At 46.5% G+C, this 20,089-nt stretch overlaps 1 protein-coding gene across 1 annotated transcript; it reads left to right on the top strand.

Moving 5' to 3' along the window:
• The first annotated feature begins 14,545 nt into the window (after positions 1-14,545).
• On the top strand, positions 14,546-18,959 carry EN2 (engrailed homeobox 2). Its single transcript, XM_045006449.1, has 2 exons — positions 14,546-15,128; positions 18,643-18,959. The coding sequence occupies exons 1-2, from the start codon at positions 14,546-14,548 to the stop codon at positions 18,957-18,959; spliced, it is 900 nt and encodes a 299-aa protein (XP_044862384.1).
• The last annotated feature ends 1,130 nt before the right edge of the window (positions 18,960-20,089 follow it).

Here is a 20,089-nt window from a genome sequence, read left to right as displayed (position 1 = left end):
AGTATGTATTGTGGGGTTTTTATATAAAAATTTGGATGCGTAGAGAATGCGCAACAAAAGGAAGGAGAAGGGATGTCCCAAATCAACAAGCATCCCATATTGTTGTCCTAGAAATAAAGGGCCTGATTCTCCTCTCCCACTGGGTTTGAAGTGGTGTCATCGAGTGATTCCTGATTTATGCTAGGGTGTGAGGAGAATCAGGATCAAGCTATCTGCCACAGTTTGCACTGCACTGTAAATTCAACAAGGCTGTGCTGTGGAGTGCACAGCCACAGAGCTGGAAGGAGAATGAGCTGTCATTTTATTCAGCATTAGGACTCGATCCCATCAAAAAACTGATGTTGAAAAATACATTATTTTACACACAGACAGGACCTTGTACAGATGCTTAATGATATGTAAGCCTGAAGCTGTGACTTAGATTAAAAAATGGGCAGGGGTGACACCTCTGTGGAGCTAATGTGGCTCTCAGTTGTCTGCAAGGGAAATAGAGAGCGATCTTATTTACTATCATCAGAACGGCTGTTGTTTTGGCAGTGGGAGCCTTGGAATGCCATGTCTGGTGGGAATGGCTGGCGTTTGTTATATGAGTCTTTTCACTGGATGACATTGGCAAAATCTGAAAACAAAGTGGTCTAATGTCAGTAATTCCCTCAGACAATTTACATGCACAGGTTTTAGGAGAGGAATATCCTCCTCCACACACTTTTCCCCCTCTTTCTCTCTCTCTCTTTCTCTTTTACACCCTCTCTCTCTCTCTGATACTTTGGAGAAGAAAATGGGACTAGTTTTGGGGAATGGAATGAAAGTGCCAAACAGAAGCAGCAGAATTCCAGCAACGTGTGACTCGTTGTAGTAAATCTCACTCAGCATCTTGGGATGCTGTTACTCTTAGAGGGACTTGGATTGGACACCACACTGGACAAGATCTTATAGTGCAAGTTGGGGGTGGGGATGTCAAGCTTGGGATGCCACAAAATCCAGTGCCATATTTCTGGGCTCTTCATCCCCCAGAGGAGAGATCCCTCTCTCCCTCAATTTAAGGAATAAAGGACAGGTATGGATGAAGTCTTGATTCCAGGAGATGTCCATGGTTGCCTGATCCTTGCATCTATGCAATTCTTTATTATTACTTATATTATGGCAGTCTCTAGTGGCCCCAGCTGAGATCAGGAGCTTATTATGGTCTGCGCTCTACAGATCCCTAGTAAAAGACAGTCCCAGTCCCAGTCCCAAAGAGTTTACAGTCTAAATAAACAAGACAGAAGGGGTTGAAAGAGAGGACGCATTTTTTTATCCCCATTTTACAGATGGGGCACCCGAGCATAGTGAGACTAAGTGACTTGCCAATGATCACACAGGAAATCTGTGGCAAAGCTAGGAATTTGGAGCCAGATCTGAGTACCTCTTCTCCCAGTGCCTAGATCACAAAAGAAGCCTTCCTCTCACTTGACATATTTGTTGCTCCAGTAAAAATTAAAATGTCTCAGGGTTTTTCGGTTTTTCATTGCTGGGAAGGCTCTGGGTGGGATGGGAGCAGGCTCATAGCAACCTCCCCAGCAGTCATGGAAGCCAGCAGCGCAGCGACCACAGACACCGCTTCTCCATTCCTCCAGCTGCTCCCAAGCAGGGCCTGGGAACTGCTCCCCTGAGGAACTGCCTCAGCCCTGCTGGAATTGCTCTCAGGCGCTGAAGAGAGTCTGCAAACTACTGCAAGGCAGAGCCAACTGACATAGCCTTAAACGTAGTGGAAGTGTTTTCCCAGTAACTCCTTCCCTTCTCCCCTAGTCCCACTTTGAGCACAGCTCAAGCAGCATCCAGCAATGTCCGAATTGCTCCAACTTCACGAGACAATCCGTCGCATTCGGAATGCGCCTGGCCCTTTGATCAGAGCCCATGGAACAAGGAGGCAGTGGGTGAGTCCCCAGCCAAAGCGGGTAAAAAAGCTCTAGGCCCATCCTCCCGAGGCAGGAAGAGAGACGAGATCAATCCCCCCCCCCCACGCAAGTAACCGCCCAGGAGCTCCACGTGGGCTGAAGCGAGCTGCGATTTCTGCCTGCTTGTCCCCTCTGGCTGGGGCCCTCGGTTGTGGTTGCTCCTGGGAGGCGGCACAGGGCAGGGCGAGGAGGTGACGTGCCTTTACTCTAGGCAATGTGGCGTCGGTGAAAATGGCTGGAAAAGGGACGGGGAGGAGCAGAAGCAACAATTGTTTCCCGTCTTAAGTACTGTAGGCTCCCTCTCCCCTGCCTCCCTGACACCTACCAAACCCAGGTGCGTGGCGCGTCACCCCTGGCTCCCCCTCCTCCGCTGCCTCGAGTTTCTTGTCCTTTGGGCAGATCTCACACCCGTCCCTCCGCTGGGCCCGCTGATGCCTAACGGGCCCCTTCTCTGGCACCCGGGGCTGCGTTTTGTGCCATGCTAACGCCAGTGCAAGGTCCCCCTTCCCTGGACTGCGCTGCCAGGGCGCTTCCCTCTCCTCGTTCCACCCCCGCTTGGAGCTCTGCTGCTGTGCAACGCCAGCCACGATTGCCATGGGGTAGCGCTTATAAACACAGCCCCCCTCCCCGGGTGCGCGCTAGCTGTGGCCGAGGAGCCCCCTGAGGATGTCACCCCCCCCACCCATCCTCCCTCCAGACCCCCCTCCCCGGCCGTTTCGCTGCCCCTCTCCCTTTGGCCTCCCAGCCGAAATCCGCCTGCTCTTCCGCGCCTGCCTTCGTGCGCAGGGCGGCCCGCGGGTCGCTGCCCGGCCGGGGGCTGGTGCCTCAGCGGCTTGGGGCGCGGGTCGTGTCTGCTGAGCCGTGTTGGGCAGCGCCTGGCACCCTGGGGCGCTGCAAAAGGGGCAATGGCTAGAAACGGGCTGGGGTTAATTCTCGGGTCTATCGCGGGGCGCGGGGGGAGGGAAAGAAGAAATCCGGGTCGGTTGACACATTCCCTTTCCCTCGGATGAACGCTAGAGCCCACGTTGCTGATAGGAGTTACATTAACCCTTTTTCGTACCGAGCAAACAGAGCCCCCGCTCCCCCCAATCGTGCACATTTTTCTTACTCTTAAACATTTCTTAGACAACCTGTAATAGCTGCTGATTCGGGGCAGGGGGGCGCGTGCGATTGTCTGTTTTCTCCCCTAGTGCCCAGCTCTGCCTCCAATGCCCAGACCATCTGCTATACAACCCCGAGCAGTGGGACATGCCATGTAACTTCATGTACATCTATCTGTCCCGCCTCCTGTTTTCCCGGGTCCCACTCCGGATGACTGCCCGGGCACACAGCAGCGCCTGTGCTTCGTCTGTCCTCCTGGCCCATAGAAGGGGTGGGAGTTCTTAAGCACACGAAAAAAAGGGGGGGCCACCAATTTCCCCCACTACCCCCCCGCCAGCTCTTGCTGGGGATGAGGAAGGGTGGGCGTGAAAGACCAGGCTATCTTGGGGGCTGGGGGCTGTTTAAACTGAAGGGACAGGACGGAGCTGCTTGAAGTTGGTTCCTCTCGATGCGTATTATTCTTCGCTGCTGATTCACGTCGTTGTATCCAAACAATGTGTCGCGTTATTCGGGGGGGGGAGCAATTTTTAGGAGTCCACCCCCCCCCGCCCCCGCCACCCCTGCTTTCTCCCCCAGCTCGTTCACGCCCGCGGAAATCTCCCCCGCCGCCCCCCGGGAATTCTTTGTCCCTTCCCCAAGCCTGCGAGTGTCAGTCACTCCCTCGGGATGCCCTTGGACACAGCTCAGGAGCGGAGTGTCCCTCATTCCAGGAACGTTTTCACATGCTTTGCAAACGCCCCGAGGATTTAAAAGGCGTCAAAGCTCTTCTCTGGCTCTCCCTTCCTCCCCACCCCCCACCCCCAAGTCAACGACTGGCCGCTTTTTGTGTCCCTTGATTCAGATTTTGGGAGGCTTGTCCCTGATTTCTCTGTGAGGTAGGAAGATGGGTCCTTTAATCTCCCCCTAACCCTGTGACCTTCCTCCCTTAAGGAGCTTTTCCCCTTCATGTCTCTGCTTTTTAAAGCCTTCTTTACAAATAAAAGCCATTTCCTTTTGGAACTGTAACTATGACACGGTGAAACGCTTTTTAAAACAATCAAGGGGTAATACGGGGGGGGGAGCTTCTCTTCGCGGTGTTTGTATTCTGCGGGAGCTGTTTGTTTAGATACTTTACATAAGACAGTAAACACTAGGCAAGTTGAAAGGCTTTAATTAAAAAAGGTGGTGAGCTAGGGAAAAAAGCCTTTCAATTTACACAGCTACTTAGTGAAGCGGCCCCAGACAGACAAGATAAATACATCCTGAGGTGGGGAATCCAAGAAAACCTAAGAGGACAAAGATAAAGAATAATAGAATCTCGCCATATCTACCTCTAGCTCCAAAGAGATAGATGCAGTTCTGTGATGTGGGTGCCCACATATGTATTACAGCTACACACAGATTTGTTATACATGTATTACTCATCTTACATTATTATAAACACATCTACATATAGAAACCAATAAACCTTGACGACAAAAATAAACAGTAATAGAGTGTCTCTCAACAGAGATATATTTATGTGCAAGTCTATTTATACTATTACTTTATATATGTTTGTCCGTTATGTAGGCTTGAATACAATATATAAAAGGTGTGTATAATATGTTACCAGGATGGGACCTGTTCAATATTTCCCAGATTAGATTTGCGGGTAAGTATTTAGACAAGCACAAACATCTTTCTCCCTTTCTCACGTTCTGTGGAATATATATTCATATACATGTATATGTTTCATAGGACACACACACACACACACACACACACACACACACACACACACACACACACACACACACACACACACACACACACACACACACACACACACAGTGTTTGAGATGCTGAAGTAAAATGCAAGTTTATCTCTGAGTAGTAGCCTGCAACCAGGTCTTTTAGCTCGGAGCCAGCTAACATTGCAACTATTTTCTTTTTTTCTCGTTTTGCTTAATGTAAAAATCTATAAGCGAAACGCCCTGGGAGATCACAACCTTTTCATTGAAACCCGACAACCTGGCTTTGAAGTTCCTGGCTTTTTTTTCTCAAAGGCCTGTGTGCGGAACTGGCAGGTCCTGAATGACCCCTGCATTGTAATCAAGCTGATATTGCAGCGATTCATTGGACCAGATCCGTGTAGTGATCTCAGCTCTCTGATCTGTGAGCTGGCAAGAGCAGTGCTGTTCATTCACAAATCCTCTTCAGAGCTTGGGCTGCCACTAGGGTAGCCCTGGACCCAGAAGAAGCGGCAGCAGGAATCGCCTGTGACGCTTTGCCATGAATATTGCATTAGATGCCTCTACATAGTCAAATGCCAAGCCCTGTTCTGCAAAACTCCCGATACCTGGCATGCCCTGGGAAAGAATGCTAGGCTTACCTTCCAACTACAGGAGTTTGCAAACTGACCACTTCTAATGAACGTTTACAAACTACTAGACTGAGCAATTAGTCCCAGCCTCTTTCTAGGGCTGGGCATATTTCAGGCTTCACAAATAGCAAGCATGCCTCTTGGGTTGGATCATGTTTAATATAAAAACAAGAATTTACAAACTGATACAGGGGCGGGAGTTGTTTATTAAATGATCCCATCTTTAAACTTTAAAACAAACGGGAATTTTTTGTAATTGTTACTCTAACCATGGATCATTGGCTGTCAATATATTTAAAAAAACAAACAAACAAAAAAACCACCACTACCTACCTATAGATATCTTTTTAGATTTTCGTATTCGTATATTGGCAATTCTCCAAAGAAAAAATCGTATTTATTTTTCTCCAAATGTTTCTTTCATTACGCACGTCAATTGCTTAAAAATCACCAGCTTTCTCTTTTCCGTAATAACAGAGATATTGCAAAGTTACAGTAATAATATGTAGTATAGCAGCTAGATATTTTGAAAGTGAAAATATTTAGGAGATTTTAAAATATATTTTACTTTTTTTAAGTTTTGAGCCAGAAATTCAGTTTAACACTGTGTGTGTGTGTGTGTGTGAATGAACATTGTACGTGTCTAATTCACCTCAGTGACTACAAGAGATTTTAAAACTTCTTAACATCTGGATAATATAAATGCTAGAGTTGGAGAAATCATATACAAATATGTTCTAGCATAAATATTGGCATTGTTACTTTCTGTAGATCCACTGACTACGTTAATATAAAAAGTGGCATTTTTAGGAGGCCGAATGTGGATAGATGTTTGAAAGAGAATTGTGCTAGGGCTGTATGGCTCCTAACTATTAAGCTAAAACAAACCAACAAAACCCTACATTGATTTCCACACTATGGGGTTTTGATGAGAAACCGTTTTATATACTGCAACAGTAATAAAACAAAATACAAAGAAAAGGCGTTTCAGACACAAAGATTAATTCGGAATATTTACTATCGGAGGGGTAGCCGTGTCAATCTGGATCTGTAAAAGCAGCAAAGAGTCCTGTGGCATCTTATAGACTTAACAGACGTATTGGAGCATGAGCTTTCGTGGGTGAATATTTACTGTAGACTTTAATTATCTGTCGTATCTTCTCTGTGAAGCCCCTCACACATATTATTACTGAAAACGTTGCAAAAGTGAAACCAGAGAGAAGATTGTATTTTTCTCGTTTTCAGTGTGTTGCTGACCAATAATTTAGCATCAAAGTATGTCCTAAATTATTATACAGGTAAACTTTGCTTGCTGCGAATCACTCAGGCAACAAAGATGTGAGGTGCCTGTTTAACATTGCAGATGCTCAGTTCCTCCAAGTACATAAACAGAGTCTGGACATGAATACTCCGCCTGACCCAGGCTGGTGAGAAAGCTCTGCTAGAAAGTGACACTAACAAACTAAAGCGTGTTCCCAGCGTTCACAGCAGGCTGATACCGTCACTAAACTGTTTGTTTTCCAGTAGAGTCTTGCCCATTCACGACTATGTCATTTAGTCATTTGGCAACCAGACTTAACCTCCCGCAGCAAAACTGTGATTTCAAATGTGAAACGTTATTATGGGATAGGATATAAAGAAACTTGAATCAACACGTTCTAGATTAATCAAAGACTTAATAAAACGTAAATGATCAAACACTATTTTTTAAAAAATCAAGATTTGGCAACAATTACCACTATTTTGGAGAGGTATTTTTGTTTATTTGTTTGTTGTTGTTGTTGTTGTTGTTGCTTTTCCTGGGAGAATCTCTTGCCTAATCTGTTTTCCAGAAAAAGTTGCAGACAGAGCTTCTTATGACTAGTGACAGTCAAATGAGAATTTGGGCTGAATCAATCACCCAAACACTTTATTAAATATTTCTTCCAAAATTTGGTTTGCCGTTTTTGGAGGTGATAGAAAGTGGAGTTAGCTTGCAGAATCTACAGCCAAACCAGAAAAAAACAAACAAGCCATTCGCAGTGTAGCAATGTAAATCAATTGGATACAAATCCCAGTTCAAATTACCTCCCACCCAATCCTTAAACAGCTGTAAAGTAGCGTTCGGGAGACCATAAAAGTTGATTATCTAGCGGGAAGTTGGAGTTGAAATTACGCAGTTAATTAGAGCGTTGACTATTTCTGGCTCCAAGTAAATGTTGAGGTGTAAATCCAAAGGCGTTTCAGGGAATTAGTTACATGTGTGGGAAATCTAAGACCAGGTCCCATTTCCCTTCCCTAGTCCTCCGCTAATGCTCCGAATGGTGTAGAGTTGCTGAACTTTACCGTCACAACAGAAGCTGTTGTGTCTGTGCGGATTAACTCCTCTAAATCGCAGAAAGAAAATAAAACCATGACACTTTTATGCAAAAACTACCAGAAAAAATACGGGCAGCGCAATGGAGGTTTGAGGATAAAAAAAAAAGCCTTTTGGGAAATAACTTTTTGGGGCATGTTTTAAAAACTGTTCGGTTATTTTCTCCCCCAGAACTCCAGGTAGTCAGTTATTTCGGTTATTTGTCAAATTCTTGTTTAAAATAATTCCAGGCCAAGTCTCTCTGGAGGCGCCAATGTCCTGTGTCGGGGTGATCGTTCTAACGGATGGGGACAGCCCCAGACTTTCATTCTCCTGGGAAACTGCCTCGCTCCTTGAAAGTGGAAAAGAAAAATAAATGTCACTTGGGCATTTGGGCCCGATTCTGAATCCCTGACTGCGGCAAAACGCCTGTTAGCTCCTGTTAATACCTGGGGGGAAGCTGCCTGACTAAGAGTTTGGTCTCGATCATGGCTGGAGCCAGAGCTGGGTGAACTTATGGAGTACGTCCCCCTCCCTCGTCATAAACTGGGTGCTAGGCCGGCTGTAGTGTATAACGTGAACTCGGGAACGCAGCCAGCTGGATTTCAGTCATGTTTTAGTGGGCACCCCGCAGAAGGCTTTCCTCGGGCAAAGCTTCCCAGTGCCTGGCCATTTCAAAAGCCCCGTTCCCTGGGAGCTCAGCGGGATCGGGCCCTAGTAGTCTCTTGGTTGTGCTGCTGTTTGGAAGGTGGAGATGCCGCAGTACTCAAGATCCGTCCTTCCAGAGAAGTTTTACCAACATCAGCAAGTGCCTTTGAACAAGTGTGCTCGCCACCTAGGTGCACGCAGACCTGCCTAGTATTAGGAACGCTCCCGGGTAGGTGCGTTAAAGCACTATTGTTGCCTTTGAAATGGAGAGCTACAGCTATCCATCCACACCCTGTCATGGCCAATGACACAACGTTTATCTTCCGTGACATCTTTTTTTCTTTGTTGCTAACATCTCTTTAAAAATAACGTGGAAATGAACTGAGGTTTGGTTTTTCCAGCATACACTGTGTGTTGCAACTTTGTTGTTGAAATGATTGCATTTCTCTTACTCTTGTAGACTAAGAGTAACCTCTGTCAGATAAAAGGTACGTGTCATTCTGTAGAGATCAGCAAGATATGTGACACGAGTTTAAACAAACGATGCATACGCTCGATATGATATTCAAACTGTGCAACTTATACAGTAGGTGGGTTTCTGGAGAATTTGTCCTTTACCAGCTTCTACCGCCAATGGAAATGACCATGATGTTCATAAGGCTACTTTCTAATTCTAAAGAAAAAAAATAACCTTCAACACAATGTGGTCACTTAGCAATACAATCCCCCCAACTTTCCAGCATGCCCACCTCACCGTCAGTGCATTGCTAGGCTGAGGGTGTATGTTCAGCATAAACAGGTGATCACATTTCCATGATCCCCAAGAAAAGTAAACCCCAGGCTTTCTAGACCATCCAGTTACCACAATTGACGGGGAAGTCTTCCTGATGTGAAGCCCAAACAGTTACAGGAAACGGATCACCTGGACTGATTGCTCGTCTCACCTTAATGGCAGGTCATGTCCAGAGCCTGAAAAGCTGCCTGGTTTTTCCCTGTTCAGCTTTGTGAAGTGTAGGTTTCTAAAGTGTATTTGCTATCTGCGTTATGTAATAAAAACCAAGCAGCCGGGCAAAAGGCAGCCTCAGAACTATGATCTGTGTTCGAGGCTTTCCTCCCATGGTACCTTGCCAGGGTACAGCTTTGTGGTGCGTGTGGATCTTTTTTGGACAACAGTTCAGATTTATTTTAACCACTAGGGAAGTTAAAGCCCCTGCTGACTTTTTTCCTAAAAGCTGTACAACTGGAGCGCTACTGGGTGTGTTGACATCAGCATAACGCTGGGCACACAAGGTAGTGCCCAGTTACCGTTCAAAAGCCTTCACGCAAGGACGAATGGGGGTATGAAAGTCTGGCTCCTTTTTTCTCCCCTCCTCGGAAACAGACTCCAATGTCTGTCTTGTTAATAAGTGATCCCCCGTAACACGTTTGGGAAGCAATAACAAGCAATGCTGTTCGGTTTAGCTAGCTCTGGGGGATTGTACTGCCCGGTTGGGATCTTATCTGGTTGGGTTTAACCACTTCTGTGCTTGCCCGTTTCTCAAACTATATGAGAATGTGTTTTTCAAAACAATTGCCTCTGGCAGTAGATACAAAAACGTTCACCTCCTCTGCAGTCACCATTGTTCAGGGGGAGAGAAGGGGCGCGGGGGGAGAGGACGGGAAGGAATGAATTCCAGAGGCATTATTGGGTTGGAAATCTCATAAAACTCTGTGAAATGTGGTGCATGTCAACTATTTGCAGGCAGTATCCTGGCCTTTTGTTGCAGGGACGGGGTGGGTTTGAATGTGGGGCAGGTTCTCTGGATTTTTCACGGGGTACTGTGCATTTTGCCTCTTTGGGGGCTGTCCCTGCTGAGTGCCGGGCACTAACAGAGCCGAGGTACGGGGGCAGAGCTGGCCTTGGATCTATCAGCGTAGCCTTTGCCATTGTTTCTGTTATGATTCAGCTTTCAGAGTGACCAGGGCACCTCTACCAACGGTGTGACTGACAAGTCCAGCGAAGGACTGGCCTAGCTAATTGCTTTCATGACTTCTAACTTTCACCATATCCGCCAACATGAGCAGCAAGAGAGAAGGTTAGCAGAGTAACGATACAAACCTCACTGCAGCACGACAGTCGAATATTTTCAATGGAATTGCAGAGCAAGCCACACCACGCCTGGAATACAATCGAGCTGGACAACTTTGACCTTCTAATGTTTCCAAATTATAATCTAATAACTAACTTTTCTGGGTGTGATACGTGAAAAAATGTAAAAACAAGGGCGTTCTAAAAGTGCGAAATTTTTATATTGTTTTATTTTTGCTACCGATGCTTATGCTTTAGAGGCAAATGCATTTTTAATGGTAGCCATTTAATTGATCCGCGTTTTAACTAGACAGGTACATATAGGGGAAAGAAACACTCAGTCCATCGCTGGATATGAAAATCTACTTTAGCAGTGAACCAGCTCTATTCGATACCTTGAAAAAGCACAAACCTACTTCAAAGTAGACACACACACCCCGGCCATCTGCAGTAGTTAGTAAGTAAAAAGTATATTCAAACAAAACAAAAAGCATTTGCAGTACTACTGCAGTCTGAAAATAAAATTGCTGCTGCAAATCTTTGAAGTGGGATTGAACTTTTAGACAGAAATACTATTGGAAAAGAATGTAACTCAAATTTCCTTAGTCAGGTATCGGACCACCTCTTTCCCCTCCATTCTGTAAAGCAGAGTTGTTCCTTCGCCGCGATTATTGTCAGGGCTCGGTCAGTTTCAGTTATTGTTTTGTGCAGCTTTGTTTATCTCCTGCTTTGGAGTTTGTCTGAGGAATTCTCTTCACCTCCCTGCCTGTTTGGAAATATTCGCTGTATAAATGTCTCTGCTAAAGCTCACTTTAACAAATGGAAACGTTGACGTGTCATCGCAGGGTGACAGGCGTGTTTGATACACTGGACAGGAAAGTTTATTTCAAGATATTTTAAGTTCTAGTCAATAACTTGGATCCGCCCGGGAGCGAAATATTTGACGTGCAACACCTTGAGCGCGTTTAATTATGGGGTAGTAGCAAGCCGGGGCTTCGAAGTAATTAGAAAATACTTCTTGGGAGACAGACTAATCGCTTTTCATGGGGCACTTCAAAAAAAATTAACCCCTGGTGCTTGTTTGAGCAAAAACAACTTTAGGTCATCAAGACCTGATCTCATTGCTGGATCCTCTGGACGATGCAAAAGAGATTCGCTGCGTCCTTTCCCGCCAGACCTGCAAAGACACATAAACTCCACCCAAACCAACCATAACAAAACCCTTCGCAATACTTTCAGTGTGAGCGTTTGGGTGGCACAAAAGCGATGTCCAAACGCAGGATCTTATGAGCGGGGACCTGCATAGGCGAGGGACCGACCGTCTCTGTGGTCCTGCGGACTGAACGGGGAGTGAAAATCCAGGAGGTGGTTGTCCAGATTTGCGTCTAGACGCTCCAGGATTTCGCTCGATGAGGGTTTCCTACAAACAAGACTAGATTGTGCTTTGTGCAGTTACACCCTCCTGGTTTCTAGCCCATCCTGGCATTCCCCGTTTGATTGCAGCTGTCGAGCACTAAAGATAGCTCCTAATTACCAGCGCTAAGTCCATATCACATCATCATCACCTTCACCATGAGTGGGCACCATGCATGACTCTGCGTGGGCTTGCTTCGGGTCCTCCCCCGTGGGGAAGGCTAATTAATTTGAGGTGGGGGTTTTTTTGGTTCCCTTTTAGCTCAGACTATTGCCCCTCGCTCTCTCCTCGCACCTGAGAAAACGGTGCCTCAAAGAACAAGGCAACAGCAAAAGTTGGAACCTGGTGGGCAAAGCCAGGGCTCAGGAACCAGCCCGGGGGGAGGGAATCGGCTCTGCCGCCTCCGGCAACTTCCCTGGTCTCCCAGCTTTTGTATCCGCGCGCTCTGCTCCCAGCCTCCCTGCGCTTGTGTCGGCCTCCCAGCCCTCCGCCTTCCTGCCCGTGCAGGCTTCTCGGCTCCCCGGCTCCTCTCCGGAGCAGGGGAGGGGAGACATGCCGCGGGGGCGAGGCGAGAGGACCGTCTAGCTTTGCAAACCCGGGAAGGGCAGGAGCTGCCTCCTGATTGTTTGTGTTTTGGCCTCTCGCCTACATTTCGTCTCTGGCGCTGGCTGGCTCTGGTGCCCGCCGATCACAACAGTTTTTTTGGCATCGCCTCTCTCCATCCCTCCCCCCACCCCTACAGGGTGTGTGTGTGTGTGTTATTAAAGCGGCACTAACTCTCCTGCGCTTCACTGACCTTTTGGTGACTTTCACAAATTCAAGACCAGCCAAGCAAAGATCCCGCGGATCGCAGCTGATTATTTTTGGTTTGTCTGCGGGCGGATTGTTGAGGGCGGTGGGCAGGAAAATTCGTAGCAACAACAGAATGAGATTTTTGGTAACGCCAAGAGGGGGGTGGGGGTGGGTAGGGAGACCCACTTTGAAACTACACGTGAAACCCCTTCAAAATTACATAATCCCCCCTTTCCAACCCACATAGACTTTGATCCCAATTTTTGGTTTCACGGGATTTCTTTCTAAAGACAAGGGCAAGCGAATGGACATCGCGGCAGCTTTTCAATACGAAAAATTAGCATTTGATTATTTTGATGAAGAAAAAAACTTCAGGGGGGGGCAGGGGCAGAATCGCGTCGCATTGCCTGTCCATGGGAAACCTCTCTGCTTAATATTGTTTCTGAAGCTGGAATAAATGATCAAAGGCTTCTGTCCAGCCTTCAACAGAACGAGTCAATTATCATTCCCACGTCTGTTTATTTCCCTGACGCCGCAGCCAGCACCACCGCCTCGAACATTTGAAAAAGAAGCCACCTTGTCTCCCTGTTATATTTGCACTGGTCTTCTGCAGGGCGTATTTCAGAATCAGGGGAAACGGATGAGGGGAGAGCGTAGGGAGCGAACGAAAGAGTTGCTCTAAAATTAACTGCATCTGATTTGTATCCCCTTGCAAATAAAGGGGCTGCAGGAAAAAATCCCTTTGTATCACACAGCAGCTCGTTTAATATTATTTATGCATTTGTGCAAGGAATTGTGGGATTTCCCCCTTCTCCCTCCCCCCCCCATGGTAAACAATATGGAAATTTAAAAAAATGTAGACTGGAGGCTTTTCTAATGAATCAGACAAAGATATAACGCGAAAGAGATCAGCAGGGCAAGTGGTGATGTATCTATCTGTTGTTTAGGGGTTAGCTAGTTCTGCATTCTCTCTCCTTTAAAAACACACACACACACTCGAGTAGAGAGGACACTATTGCTTTAAAAGAAGGGGGAGGGGGCAGATAGAGGGAAAGGGGGGGGCTGCTGCTGTCATTTACTAGAGTGCTACTGTATCACGTGTGGAAATGCCTCCTCTGCCATTGGCCAAAGGCACGTGTCTAGGATACCGGGCTTGCAACGTCACTTGAGGGGCTCTATTAAAAATAAGAACAAAAATCCAGAGTGAAAGTATTGCAGGTTCAGTTTAAGTGGCTTCTAAATTTATACCCAAACTATAGAGAGACCGAGAGAGATTTTTCCTAACTCCTGCCACGTAACCTGGAATATTTTATTCAGAGAAGGGGAAAGAGAGAGAGAGCTGCCTTGCTTGTCCATATGTCTCTGTGTGTCTCAGCCTGCGTGTGCTGTGCGGTGTGTAGAGAGAAATATACACCCTCTTCTAGAGTCTCTCTCTCCAAGCAGATGTGGCAGCATTGAGATTTTTATTATTCTTTTTATTTTTCCCCTTGAAGGATCTTCACAATTTTTTTTAGGATACTGTTGGCCTCTTTTTTTCTTTTAAAACCCAGGAGCTGGAGAAGAGAGAGAGAGAGAGAGAGCGGGGGTGGGGGGCCGGAAAGGGTTGTTAATGAAAGTCCTAATGATGAACACATTTTGGGGGAAAGAATGCGCTGGTTTGCAGAACTGAAAGGCTGACAAGCGGAAGAAAGAAAGGCAAAGAAAAGAAGGGGGATTTAAAAACAACGTTTTGGGTATAAAGTCCGAGGCTCTGATTTCGCCAGCTCTGGATTGTGAATGCTATTTGAACTGAGCGGAGCCAGGGAACAAACAAACACACGTTTTATAAAACCCACTCGCTCGCGCACAAAAAGGGGTGGGGGTGGGGGCTTAAAGAGAGAAACATTTGGGGGATTTGCGCTACAGCATGGAGGAGAATGACCACAGTCCTAGGGAAGAAGCACTGGAGCAGCAGGAGTCCAGCAGCAGCAGCAGCAGCAGCAGCGATGCGGAGCCCAACAGGAGCCGGGCGATGATCCTGCCCGTGGTTCTGCAGGCGCCTGGGAATCACCAGCACCCGCACCGGATCACGAACTTTTTCATAGACAACATCCTGAGGCCGGAGTTCGGGCGGAGGAAGGAAGGGGGGACCTGCAGCAGCGGAGGCAGCAGCGGCAGTAGCCCGGAGCAGCTGCTCTTAGGCGGCCGGGAGAACCGACGGAGTCCCTCTGCGGTGCCGGGAGCTGGGGGGCAGCTCACCGGCGGAGGGGGAGGCTCCGCGGGCGAAGGAGAAGGAGGCTCCAAAGCCCTTGCCCTCAATGGGGGAGCCAAGAAAGGAGGCGACTCCGGGGCCCTGGAAGGAGCCTTGAAATCCCGAGGGCTAAGCGGCGGCGATCTGTCTGTGAGCTCGGACTCTGATAGCTCCCAAGCCAGCTCCAACACCAGTAACCAGCCCATGCTCTGGCCAGCCTGGGTTTACTGTACTAGATACTCGGACAGGCCTTCTTCAGGTAAGAGCCCTCTTCACTAGCACTTGCCAGGAGCCCGGCCTCCCCTTCCCTTCACCCCACTTCCCATTTCACAGGCTGGTTTCCACCAAGCCCCTCTCCCGCTCTCTGTATCAACCAACCATTGAATCAGTGAAGCCTAAGCTGATCTTTCCACATGGGTCTTCAGAAAATATTTGGTTGGTTGAAAAGCGACGGGGGAAAAAATATAGTCACCCAAATTAAAAAAAAACGGAGAGAAACACTTTTTTAAAAACGTATTTAAATGTAATGAAGATATGGGGATGTTTTTACTATAGGCAGATGAAAATGAAAGCGGATAAACTGGAAAATAATTCCTCCTGTCTACACAGAGAGAGAGAGAGAGCGACCAGCAGTTAGCTTAGCTAGATCTTAAAACAGAAAGGGACGGTGCTAGTGTGGGGATTTGGGGTTTGGCATGGTATTAAAAAGAAAAGGTGGGAAAAAAATCCATTAAAGCTCCTGCTTTGAACTCCACGGAGATCCTCCAAGGAATCTGCCCATCTTCTCCTTTCGAGTAAAATCCCGGGGTTTGTTTGGAGGGTGAGGAGTGGAATTCATATATCCAGCTGCCTATCCAATAGGCCTTGCATTGTGCATTTGCAAAATCCAAATATTTTTATTGTTTTAAAATAGGCCCTTAACTCGCCGTTGTCTCCTTTCTTTATTTTGCTTTCTGTAATTTTCACACGTGCACTTTAGTTCAGATCTTCATGGGATCAGGAAAGATTTCCAGAGGATGAGAAAGTTATTCAGAGGATCTGGGAAGGCGTGCCTGCTGGAGTGCGATTTCAGAAGAAACTCCTGAAATTCTCTCTCTGAAGCGGTTTAAAACCCACAGGGCGAATTTCATTGTTTTAATGCAGGAAAAGCAGGAGTGGATCTAGGGTTTATTATTATTTTTTTTAACCTTCATTCAAAAGAATTAGAAACCTCTTTAAAATACCGTTGTCTAGGCTGTCAAACAGAATTTAAAAAAAAAATCTATTCACAAAAAAAGTATTTTCCAACAGCGATTAGCCAGTCCCTTCCCTAACCCCCACCCCGAACTGTTGTACAGTTGAACATAGGAATGCATGTTGGGTTTAAAAATAGTTTGTAATAAATGAGAAGGAACTCTTTAGCTCCAATATTCCAGTCTGAATTGAAATTTACTCCATTGTTCTCCACTCCTCTCCTTTGTTAATATTTAATTAACATATATCCCCACAATGGCACAGGCCAGAGAGAGAACCCTCGCTGGTGGTGTGTAGAATAATGTTGAAGAAAATAAATAAAATAAAATAATTTTGAGCCATGCAAAACGCCAACCTACTCCCTGTTACGATATAAATAAACGTTTGGATTTCTGCATTATCCCGATGTAATGTAAGAAAGAGGGTTTCTTAACAATTTCTGTTTACGGTATAAAATATAGATATATGTTATTGCTTCTAGATGCACGTTTCACTTTTCAGTAGTGAAGCCATTCCTGGATTTAAAATACTTAATTTAACGCGTTTGTATTTTTAAAAATCCCAAAGAAATTGTATCCTTTGCAAGACACTTTTTTTCTGCAGATGTGTTTTGGGTAAATATGTATATAGAGAGGCTACTGGGCACACTTATGAAAAGGGAGCGAATTACACCATAGCCCTGGACACTTTAAGTTTCCTAGACAATGATACAGACAGAGAAAAGAGGTGAGATCGAGAATCCTTAGCAAAACTGGAGAGCTGGGTGGTTCTTTTGACAGTATTTGTTTCTTTTTATTTCGAGCACAATGCGAGGGTCGATTTGAAGCAAAGAGAAAGGGACAAAGGTTGGGTTTTTTTTTGTTGTTGTTTTTAAAGCTGAAGATTATTTCTAACCAACGCCTTTGGAGCTGGGCTGGTTGGTTCTGGAAACGTGGCACTAAACTAGAAAAAACAAACCTGTCCCCTAGGCGTAGAGGCAGAAATATGTAAATTCAAAAGAAAATCACAATACACCAGCAGCCTAGGCATTATTGATGTAAGAATCCCCGTTACAAACAGGGCTCTGTTTTCATTTCTCATACCTTGTGGGCAATAATTAGGGCTTTTAAGCAGATGTATATAAAATAGAATGGGAGGCTGCGGAGGGGGAATTGTAGTTGGGAAGATGGTTGACACTTTCCCAGGCATTATGGGGCCTATTTGCACTGTATATTATATCTACTAAAGCTGGGAACTAATCAAGCCCGGTGTATTCCCATTTTCTCTTGTGCAGGATAGATCCACTTCCTGGCTGGCTCTGTCAGTCATATTTCAGCCTGTGGCAGAACCCGTCTTCCGCCCTTTGATTGACTTGTCACCAGCCAGAAGCCTTTTTTCTTATTGCTTTAAACCCGCGGGTTTAGGTGCTGTTTACAGTTTGCTAACTACCGTGATGCTCACGTGTCCCTGTGCTTTTAGGGGTCTGGCTTTTACAGACACCATATGGATGCCAAAAATTAGGATCATGTGTAAAATTTCAACTGGCCTGGTCCCCTCTTGGAGAGGGTTGTCAGGAAGCTCGCGTGGGCCGAGCAGAGAGCCCCCAGGGGCTTCCTGCAAAGTGTAACACAAAATCCGGGGGGGGGGAGGGAAAGAGAGCCAGAGATCGCTGAAGCTGGGATTGATTCTCCCCTTGCCAAAATATCCACTCACATACCCAATTCTCCACAGATTAGAGGCCATCGACAGTAGCATCCCCCCCCAAGGAAGGACTTCCAGAAATGGAGCTGGCAAATACACACCAGCATTACCCTGCGGCTTCCCACAACCCGCCCCAGCCCCACAGCCTCCACCCCAGGGATGCGGACTGGGTCCTTCTTTGTGGGGCGTTCCAGCGGCTGCCCCAGGCAGGGGAGAGTTTAAGTCCCAAAGGTGGTGGTTAAAAAGGAAACAATGAACTTGGGTGGATGTGACTCCCGTGTCTCACGCAATAGCGCCGCTGTGGAAAGTGGCTTTTGTAGAGGTGTGTGGGCCTGTGTCTGCCTCCCTCCTGCCCCCGCGCCCTTCTTTTCCCTTTTTGCAAGAGGCTCTGGGGTCCCAGGCAGCAGCCCCCCTTTGGTCACCAGACTGCAGGCCCCGAATGCCTCTTCCTCGCCACGCACTCATGTCTGCCCCACGGCCCCCCACAGCAGGCAGTCACTGAAAGGGGGGAGGGGAGATCGCTCGCTCTCTCTCCTCCCAAGGGCTGATCTAGTGACTTCAGTTTGAAACTCTCTCGCCCAAGCAGCGCGAAAAGAGACGAGCGAGGCCTTCGTGTCATTCAGTGTCCGGAGCTCCTGGCTGGGCCCAGGGTACCAAGTGGCACCCATACTAATGACCTCAAGTCCTCGAATTTCTTTGAGATCATTTCTCCCGCCCCTCCCCGCCCAATAATCATAAGATGTTGCCATTTCAAACCAACCAACCCACCTCTCCCTCCCGGACACCCTTTCCAGCCCCCTCGGCCCCATCACTTCTCTGGTGTGTGTTTCTGATGGTTTTTCTTTCGCCCTGGACCTTAGGCCCCCGCTCTCGTAAACCAAAGAAGAAGAATCCCAACAAAGAAGACAAGCGTCCCAGGACAGCCTTCACCGCGGAGCAGCTGCAGAGACTGAAAGCGGAGTTTCAGACGAACAGATACTTGACGGAGCAGAGGAGGCAGAGCCTGGCTCAGGAACTCAGCCTCAACGAGTCGCAGATCAAAATCTGGTTTCAGAACAAACGAGCCAAAATCAAGAAAGCCACTGGCAACAAGAACACCCTGGCGGTGCATCTCATGGCACAAGGACTGTACAACCACTCCACCACATCAAAAGACGGCAAGTCAGACAGTGAATAGAAAGGGAGCCGGGGGAAGGCCGGGGAAGGGGGCAGTTTTCAGTCAAAGTTTATACAATGCAATAATTTAATTAAAAAAATAAAATAAGGGCCAGTGTATAAAGATTATACCAGCATTAATAGTGAAAATATTGTGTATTAGATATAATTCTGCAATATTCTATGTGTATATAATTTACAGGGAAGGTGTAAAAATCCAAAATATCTGATTATAAAATATTTTTGATTTTGTTTTGTTTTATTTTGGTTCTATGGAGATTTTAGATGGTATCTTTATCAATTTTTTTAATGCTTAAGTTACATTTCTATAGACTTAAGCGCTGTTTTAATGGACATTGGACACTGTTTTTTGAAATTCAAAAAAAAATAATTAAAAACAACTTTTGCTGAAGTCCAAAGATTTTTATTGCTGCATTTCACACGACTGTGAACCGAATAAATAGTTCTCCGGTTTGTTCGATGAGTTTTACCATTATTATTTTTTGTGTGTTTGGCTTTGGGGATAGAAAACAACAATTTAATTTAAAAAAATGTAACAGGGAAAGAAACCCCAAGGCATTGTATTAACAAAAATGTCCAGGATTCTTTCTTTAATTTGCCCTCATTTCTTCATTCGGTTGGGCTCAGTCAAAGGCTAGAGGGTGTACATGACTCTGAGAAAGCTGGCCAGCAAGGGATGGGGGCGATCAAGGAGTGCATTGGGCACTTAGCTGATTTTTTCCCTTCCTCATAGCTTGGTTGGAAAACTTTTGAAGTAAACATCACAACTTCCGGGAGTGTGTCATAGGAAGCGAACAAACAAAAACACCCTTTTCCATATGAAGGAGACTTTTCTTTGGGGTCTTTGCCGTGCGTGTGTGCGTGCATTACTAGACAATAACACACTCATCTATACAACCCTGCACAGATCCCTTTTCCCGTTAGTTCATCGCATTTTGTAGCTCAGACGCTGCTTCTCTTGCTCCCTGGAAGGCGTTGTCCCTTAGCTGGCGGGCAGCAAGTAGCCTGGGATGACTTTTGCAAAAGGCCCTGGTTTGCCTTGGAGAAATCTACACGAGGCCGCAGTGCAGAGCTGCTGGTGGTTTCCGAGCGCCGGCTTCCCAAGGACAGCATGGAGTTGCAGAATGTCTT

This window comes from Mauremys mutica, chromosome 2 (assembly GCF_020497125.1).
Source record: "Mauremys mutica isolate MM-2020 ecotype Southern chromosome 2, ASM2049712v1, whole genome shotgun sequence".
Lineage (NCBI taxonomy): Eukaryota > Metazoa > Chordata > Testudines > Geoemydidae > Mauremys > Mauremys mutica.
This window is presented reverse-complemented; position numbering and strand designations above follow the sequence as displayed.